Source organism: Zootoca vivipara, chromosome 13, assembly GCF_965207765.1.
Source record: "Zootoca vivipara chromosome 13, rZooViv2.hap1.1, whole genome shotgun sequence".
Classification (NCBI taxonomy): Eukaryota; Metazoa; Chordata; class Lepidosauria; order Squamata; family Lacertidae; genus Zootoca; species Zootoca vivipara.
In genome coordinates, this window is record NC_142596.1 from 34,727,047 (window position 1) to 34,736,038 (window position 8,992).

Below are 8,992 nucleotides of genomic sequence, written 5' to 3' on the forward strand. Positions count from 1 at the left end.
AGAACACTAGAAGGCAGAAGCAGGTATACTTCTTGCGAAGCAAAATGCCTGGATGCTTTTTCCTTACATCTTCAATGACTAGAAACCTACTCTGAGCTTCCACTGTAACCAAAAACTTCCCATAGTTTTAGATGTGGATTGTTTCCAGTTTCACCTGCATAAATCTCTTGTTACCCGTAGTCCTGGGGTGGGGGGCAGGTAAACACAGTGCTATTTTTCTAGAAAAAGAGGTGCCGTAACTCACCATGAATTCCCCTCTTGTTTTCTTATAATGGCAATGGCGCCCACCTGAGAGGTGCCGGAACTGAGTTCCGGCTTTAAAAAAAAGCCCTGGGTGAACCACACAACCAGTTACAAAACGAGGGCTTGGATATGGTTACTTTTTAATCCTCTGTCATTAATCATCCACCTGCCTCTCACTTCCTGAACACGTTTCCTGCTCTGAGCCAGAGAAGTATAAAACCTAGGGCTCAGAAATCCAACCACTCTCCCTCCTCCTCCTCCTCCTGGCCTGCCCTGGGGCTTTCTCTTAGCCTGACACACCCTATGACGCCATCATCTTCCAAGAACTGCTTTCTGCTTTGAGAGACAGCTTTTGTTTTTGTGTCATTTTCATTTTTAAAAATTTTTACGTAGACGCGACATTGCAAGAATAATGCTGCGGCTGTTCTAGGGCTTCTCGGCTTCTCCCTCTGATTTCAGCAGAGACCTTCCCACCGCTTTCACTTTGGAGTTGCAAGACTCAGGTTGTTTTGCCCGTTCACTGCCAGGTTCCCTCCCCCAGGAGAGAGGGATAGCCAAGCCCATCCACTCCAGCTGGGCGTTCTTGCTCCTCGAGGCCGCGCCCAGACTTGGTGCCACACGCACACACCCGCTGCGCTCCGTCACCAGCTTTGCAGCCTTGCCCCCACGCCGAGCAAAGCTCTTTCTTGCCTCCGTCTCCTTGGCCGTGTGTCAGCGCCATGCCGACATTCAATGCCAGGTCGCTGATCTCTCCACTGGGAATAGTCCGGATATTTGAGGTTTTCTTCTCTTGCACGGCCTTCAGCTTGGTGTCTGTCCACAGGAACTATGCTGGCTCTGAAGGCGCCTGGTCCATGTTTACCTGGTGCTTCTGTTTCAGCCTCTCCGTCTTCGTTGTGGTCGTGGAGTTCATCGGCGTGGCCCAGTCGCTGCCTCTGTCCTGGCAGGACTTCACCTCTGCCTTCTCCATGTTGGCTGCTCTCATGATCTTCACCACCTCCATCCTGTACCCGTCGGTCTTCATCCCGGATCGGTGCACGGGTGACTGCGCCTACGAAGGCATCGCCACTGCCGCATCTTGCCTCTGCTTCATCACCTACGCCATCGAAGTGAGACTGACCCAGGCCAAAGTCGGAGAAGTCAGCACCTTCCTGGCCACCATCCCTGGCCTCCTGAAAGTCTTTGAGACCTACCTGGCTTGCCTCATCTTCTCCTTGGTGGCCAGCTACCAAATCTATGCAGCGAAGCCCGGCCTGCAGTGGTGCCTGGCCGTCTATTGCATCTGCTTCATCGTCACGTTGGTCATTGTCGTCCTCACCATTGGCCGTTGCCTTGCCACCCTGCCCATCCCCTTGGAGAAAGCTCTGGTGGGCTTCAACACCTTGGCTGTGCTCCTGTACCTCACGGCGGCCATTGTATGGCCCATATATGCCTTCAAGGGTTCCTCTAGGCCTTCGCCATGTTACAGGACTCACCCGCCGTGTATCGAATGGAACAATAAGCTCGGGGTGACCTTTCTGACCATCTTCAACCTCATTGCCTACATTGTGGACCTCGTCTTCTCCACCAAGATGGTTTTCTTTACCACACCAGCTTAAGTGGGCTCACCTGGGTAGGATCAAAACCACTTAGGAATGTCGATGGTGTTCATAATGTGTAAGACAGAGAGACCACCCCAAGACGTTGCCTGGATTCTTTTATTGGGTGGCTTTTGTTTGTTCATCTCTCTTTAATATTAGTTTTCATTTTAGAACTATCCCATGCATGGATTGAACCTGTCCTGCCGAACCCTGCTTCCTGAGGGAGCAAACACCACCATCACATCATTTAATATGTTTTATATGCAGCTGTTAGAGATATCCTGCCAAGTCTTGCTGAGAGTTTCTCCGTGGAAAGGGAAAGGGTTTGCAAAAGCCCGGTCCCTAGTGATTCTGTATCAGCTGCTTCCATCCCCACCCCACCCCATAAGGCAGCTACAGTATCTGGTAAGAGGAAGGGAGGTGTTTGCAGGAAGGGGAAGAAGAACTTGGGGGTGAAAAAACTGAGAAAGGCACCGGGTGCAGAATCCGATCACACCTTGGCAGGAGGAACTAATATTTCACCTTTGTACGAAGGTGGTGATGCGTATGATACTATTTGCACAAACGCAGCTTGCTTTACCTCTTCCTGCAACACACGTATTCGGCGTCTAAGAACAAAGGCTGTATGTGTTTTCCTTCCAAAACTAATATCCCTCCCCCCAATTGATTATTCAAAATTAATTTGATCAATCTACCAAGCTTTCCTTAATTGCTGGGGGTGGGGCAACAGAGCTCTTATTCAAACATTCCTCGTCTCCCAGGATTTTAGCTAAAAAAAATATTAAAATCTATGGCCTTTTGAACTGGGGAGGGGTATTGTTTTGTTTGTTATTATATTATGTATTTTTATGTTTTTATACTGCAAACAGCCCTGTAAATAATATGCACAGTCAGCAAAAGGATTCTGTATAGTATGAGGGCTGCCAGTGATCCATGATTCTAAATTTACAAGTAAACCGCGATTCATGCCAGTTGTGGCAATTAATTTGCATCCCGTAGGGGAGTAGAAGTATACCCTGAGTCTTGCTTTAATCATGCTAAGATGGCCCTCCAGGCCAATGTTGCTCTAAAAAGTGGGTTCAGGACCTCTTTACGTTTAGCTAAGAATGATTTCTTCAGGCAAATGTAAAGAGGTCCTGAATCCATTTTTGAGAACGACGTTGAAAACTTGGCAGAAGTTGGCACACTGTCTGGTACCATCCTGTTGCCACTGCTGCACTTCTAGTTTCACCAGTGTTTCGAGAACTTAGACAAAAGCACAGCAAGACAGAGGCGGGGAAGGCAAGGGGATTGCATAGCATGAATGACTTGTTTGCGGCTGGTCAGTTCCTAGGTAGCATCCAGTTGAGAGCTAAGCTGGAGGGAACGTGTCATAACCGACTGCAATTAATCAAGAGACAGACTTTTGCAAAGTTCACTCTACAAAGCTGCATCCAGGGAGCTTAGCCTTTTCTGAACCCTGCTGCAGGTCCAAATTTGAAAAGTGCTGCATCAAGCCCATATTTCTATGACATATTAATATAGAGTAAGGAAAGGGGACCTAGGGTGAGAAAATCCTGAAATTGCATAGAACGTAATGCAGTTGAAACACCCAAGGAAACTGGATCTTGGTGAGGTTGCGAGGAACAAAGCTTTTAATGGTATACCATCTCTTAAGTTCTGCCACATGAATCCAGCTCAGAGTTTGCTCTTTTAGAAAGAGTGCAATCAGGTTGGCATGATGTTCCAGGTGGTCCCGGACTGTGGTACAGGTGTGGTGGGTTCAAGTGTTTCAGGAGATTGCAACCATTGTTAACCGGATTGATCTGCCCTGTCCTCGGTTTAGCCCTTCTCGCAATACTTCTGGAAAGTGTGAATGCCTTATTGCAGAAAGTTCTAATCTTGTACTTTATCGCAGCTGCCCGACAAGGGATAGCCCACCTTTGATAATTCTCCACATAGTTCTTTCAGGGATGATGGTCCAAAGTCTGACCTCTAGTTGAAAAAATTATGCCAAGGGATAAGGTAACGAGGGGTGAAAGCAGGAGGGACCAGGTTGCAGGTACATGAGACAACTTCTTGCCTTTTGTGGCCAATCAGGGAAGTATAGTGTAACTACCACCACCTCTCAATAAAAACTTTCAAGTTACATTCATTACTGAGACACCTCCCCTGCTAAGCAGTCACTGGTGGTCATTGCTCAGTGGATGGATTTAGTGTGCTTTTGAATTTCCCCTTCCAACATGTAGTAAAATGCCATGCACTGCATTGTTATGGCTATGTATTGTATGATGATGTGATGTGTGGATTTGTAAATATATATATTTTTAAACTGAATGGTGCAAATAATTTTACTTAAACTTTCTCTTTCTAAAGGGATGATTTGAATCTGGCACCGGTGCCTGGAAATGACAGTATTTAGCCATATGCCCGGTGTGACATTTAAAAGGTTCTCCTTTCGTATACTGCCCTTCATCTGTGGATCTCAGAGTGGTTGTTATCAGGTGATCAGAAAGACCGCCTCCGTCCAATGGCCTGACTCCATATAGGACCACTTCCCATGCCCAATGTCGGGCTTCGGGGAAATGGCTTCCTCCCTCCCTTTGGCCGTGGATAAGCAGAACAAAGCAAAAATAATCCCTTACCAGTTATAGAGATTTTAAATGTTCACAGCAAAAGAACAAAGACTCTGTTCTCGAAGGAAAGGTGCTCCCAATTAAGGTTTCCACCCACTTCTCCCCGAGCCACCTCGTCACTTCCTCATCTGGCAACCTGATCTCGCAACAATTGGACCTTCTGTGTAGTTACCTTATCTGCTCTCCTTGACCTTGGACTGATCTGTGAAACACTTTCTAGTGAAAGGGAGTCTCTCCCTGTTCTTCTTCTCCTAGCTCAGGCTTCCTCAAACTCAGCCCTCCAGATGTTTTGAGACTACAATTCCCATCATCCCTGACCAAATGGTCCTGCTAGCTAGGGATCATGGGAGTTGTAGGCCAAAAAAATCTGGAGGGCCGAGTTTGAGGAAGCCTGTCCTAGCTGTTCCCCACTCAGTTCTGCCCAGCTGTTGTCTTCAGAACTATGCCCCTCTGCAAACCACCGCTCCCAATCTATACTGCTCCACTGCTCCTGGGCAGCTTCAGGATTCTGGTCAGGAGCTGGGGGAGGGGGAGGCCCCCCCACCATTCCTCATCAGGGTAGCTCTCCTCAGCCTGGTCTCTGACACCCAAGTGCTCTATGCATGCCTTCTTCCAAATATGAAAAAGACTTCTGCCACAGTCCCTGAGTGCCCCTGCCAATAAGCCTTGATAGACCATGGTTGGTTGGTTTCATTTATATCTCACCTTTTCTTCCAAGGATCTCAAGATGGCATACATGGTTCTCCTATTCTTCATTTAATCCCCACAACAACCCTGTAAGGTAGGTGAGGCTGGGAGGCAGTGCCTGGCCCAAGAGAACTCCGTGACTGAGTGGGCATATGAACTCTGGTCTCCCAGGTCCTGGTTCAACACTGTAACTCCTACACCAGGCATCCCCAAACTGCAGCCCTCCAGATGTTTTGGCCTACAACTCCCATGATCCCTAGCTAACAGGACCAGTGGTCAGGGATGATGGGAATTGTAGTCCAAAACATCTGGAGGGCCGAAGTTTGGAGATGCCTGTCCTACACCACTCTGACTTTTTATATTCATCCTTTGGAGTCAAGAGTTCATTGGAAGAGTACATGCTTTGCATGCAGATGGTACCCAGATCCATCCCTGGCATCTCCCATTGAAACAGGGATGGAGAACCGGTGAGCCCTCCAGACACTGCTGCACTCTGATTCCCTCCCATCACACCTGATCCTTGGTCCTTCATGCTGGGGCTGATGGGAGGTGGACTCCAGAAACAGGACGAGGAGAACAATAGGTTGGACTAGTTGGGCCACTGGTCTGATCTGGTAGCAGAAGAGCCTGCTGGATAAGGCCAAACGAGGCCCATCTAGAGCAACATTCTGTTCTCATAGTGGCCAAGCAAAGGCCTGTAGAAAACCTACAAGGAGGACCGTAGTACAAGAGCACTCTCCCCTCCTGCAATTTCCAGCAACTGGTGCTCAGAGGCATACGGCCTCCAGCAGTGGAAGTACAACATAGCTGTCATGTTTAGTGGCCACTGATAACCTGTCTTCCATGAATTTGCCTAATCCTCCTTTAAAGCCATGCAGGTTGGTGGTTATCGCTGCCTCTTGTGGTAGTGAATGCCATTCCTTAATGATGCATCACGGGAAGAAATCTTCCCATTTGCCTGTTCTCCAACATCCACCTTCCTTGTGTGTAAGTTGTCTCGTGTTATTATGAGAAAAGGTGAAAAAACTGTTCTCTACTCAATATCTATTCCCTTCTTCTGTTGTGATCTCAATACAAATGAGCTGGCATAATTAAATAACTGAAACTGAACAGAAGAGGAAGCTTTCCATGTTCCCTTCCTCAGGAGAGAAGGAACAGATCCTCCTGGGCCCGGCGGCTGAGAGCACGTTCGTGCAGCATGCTGCAGGCTGGCTGATGTGCTAAGTGCCTTTTAAATGGCACCTTTTAAGCCGCACTGGCTGACCATCTGCTGCCAAGACAGGTTCAAAGTTCTTCTATTGATATACAAAGCCCAGGACAACATGGGTGCAGGATACCTCGGGAACCGCCCGAACCCTAATATTCCACCTCGATCACTAAGATCATCTGCAGGAGTGGCTTTGATCGTTCCCCGAGTTGGTGAGGCTCGTTTGATGACAACAAGAAACCAAGCCTTCGTTGTCATTGTCCCAGTCCTGTGGAACACCCTGCTACTAGAGATTCAGTAGGTACCTTCTGTGTCAGCTTTCAAATGCCAGCTGAAAATTTTCTATTCTGCCAGGCCTATGCAGGCAATTAACCCACAATGGTCTATAGATGATTCATTTTTAATTTATTTTTGCTTTAACTTGTTTTAAACTTTTTATTATTTTATTGCTTGGTTTTATGTTTTTAAATTTTTGTAAACCACCATGATGTATTTTTTTTATGATACAACGGTATCTAAGTATTTTTGTAAACAAACAAACGGACACGGGCAGAGTCTTGGAGCATCCTTATGGCCTATTGCTTTTTTTCCAAAGCTGCTTCCCACTTAAATTCAGTCCAAGATCACAGGCTCTAAAACTTGATGTTTGCAACCAAGGAAGGTTAATAAAACAGCCTGGCCTCTGTTTGATTACATACAAGCTTCTCAATTTGCATTCACCCCTGGAGCTTGAGTCTCGATGTTCTTGTACCAGCATAGAGAAACATCCCCCCCCAGTTGCCCCCCAGCAGACTCTCCTTTTGTCTAACCCAGGCATAGGCAACCTTGGCTCTCCAGATGTTTTGGAACTACAACTCCCATGATCCCTGACCACTGGCCCTGTTAGCTAGGGATAATGGGAGTTGTAGTTCCAAAACATCTGGAGAGCAAGGTTGCCTATGCCTGGTCTAACCTGCTGATCTGTAGTGGCAGAGGGGAGGGAAACAGCTGGCTGGCTTGTATGCAACTATTTCATTGCCCTGTATTTGGATGGAATTCTGGATGCCACCCTTTGCACCTAATGATTTCTTCCTGTGGATCTGCCTCAGAGGCATATGCTTTTGCAAAGCAGTGTGCAGAAAGAGTCTAGTCACGACCAGGGCGTGCCTTTGCTCTCTCTTATCTACAGAAGTTGGCTGTGTACAGGAGCGCAAGGTAGCAAGGTTTTCCCAATACACGAACTAATCATGGAAGTCCTCTCCCTTCCCAATGAGATTCTGCACTCCACAGGAGGGGTGAAAGGGAGAGCCAGCAGATCTCCTTCCCTCTCTCTGAGTGGGGCAGGGTGGTGGGGGACCTCCTTCCTCCCTCCTTGGATACCAGCCTTCCACCGCCTCCCACACCTGCTCCTTCCTCCTCCTCCAATTATGCCACATCCTGATGGAATTGAGGAGCCCATGAATGTTGTAGCCAAAACAAAAAAAGAATCCTGTGGCACCTTCAAGAACCGAACACATTTATTACAACTGAAATATTTGTGGCCTGTTACCATGAATCAAGATATAACCTTTAAAATTCCTTTCTCTGCTTAAGATTTATAGTACAGTAATTTAATGCAGGGGGAGGTAAGATGGAATAATTGTGCTGGTGACTGCCCTTGAGTTGCAAACTTTCCAACCTGTCCCTGCTTTTTTACATCACACCAATGGTGCAGAGAACCACGGTCTGATCTGAAAAGCTTCATAAACAGGTGTGGTTGTTGTTTTGTACACTGTGCTATTTTCAAAGGTGCTAGGTTAGGCCAGGCCAGGCAAGGCCTGAATGACCCTGAATGCCTTCTCCTGGTAACAGCCCTGTGGCCTGGAAAAGCTGCCCCTTGTTGCTGTCTCTGTAGGAGAGCCATGCTCAACTGGGGCAGCTTCTCTCCGAATTGATATGCAGCTATAAAAAGCAGCCGCTCTCCTTCAGATGTCTCTATTTTGGGCTCTGTTTAGCAAGTCAAATGTTCTCCGGCTGCTACCGCATCCTCTTTTCTCTCGGCTGCCACTGCTGCGAAATGGATTGTGCTTCTTAACAGCAATCGTAACATCTCTGGAAAGGTGTAGTAAGTGTGAGCGCTAAGAATTGACCGTGTACAGTACTATGCTTCTGATTTCATCTCCATCCCTAAAAGCAAGGGTAACTCCCCTCAATATCCAGTTGCCAAGTGTAAAGGTGATGCATGGGGGTGGGGGTGGGGACAGACAAAAAACAAACCCTTAATTTCACTGCCAGTTCATACACCATGAGGAACGAGACCTTAGGGTCATAGTGAATAGCTCAACGAAGATGTTGACCCAGTGTGCAGCCTCTGTGGAAAAGGCAAATTCAATGCTATGCAAGCTCTTCTTGTCTCTTTTTCTTAAATAATAAATATTTTTTTGTGTTGGGAGGGGGTAGCAATATTTTACAACAGATTTGTTTTGTTTTATAAATATCAGGATATTGGCCTTGATGCCTTATTATGATAGTCTCACTTAAAGCTGAAAAGTTAGTAAGAATTCCAAATAGCAGCATGTTTCAAACATATCCTAATTAAAGGTAAAGGTACCCCTGACCGTTAGGTCCAGTCGCTGACGACTCTGGGGTTGCGGCACTCATCTCGCTCTATAGGCCAAGGGAGCCGGCGTTTGTCCACAGAC

General features: G+C 47.2%; 1 protein-coding gene across 1 annotated transcript; it reads left to right on the forward strand.

Annotated features, from left to right (window-relative positions):
- Positions 1 to 558: 558 nt before the first annotated feature.
- On the forward strand, positions 559 to 4,139 carry LOC118093284 (myeloid-associated differentiation marker homolog). The gene has a single exon (XM_035132286.3). It carries the CDS (start codon positions 963 to 965, stop codon positions 1,839 to 1,841), a length of 879 nt encoding a protein of 292 aa, XP_034988177.2. The 5' UTR covers positions 559 to 962; the 3' UTR covers positions 1,842 to 4,139.
- Positions 4,140 to 8,992: the final 4,853 nt, after the last annotated feature.

Excerpts from the sequence above, each read along its gene's own strand:
- LOC118093284 (XM_035132286.3), top strand. The coding sequence starts at position 963 with ATGCCGACATTCAATGCCAGGTCGCTGATCTCTCCACTGGGAATAGTC.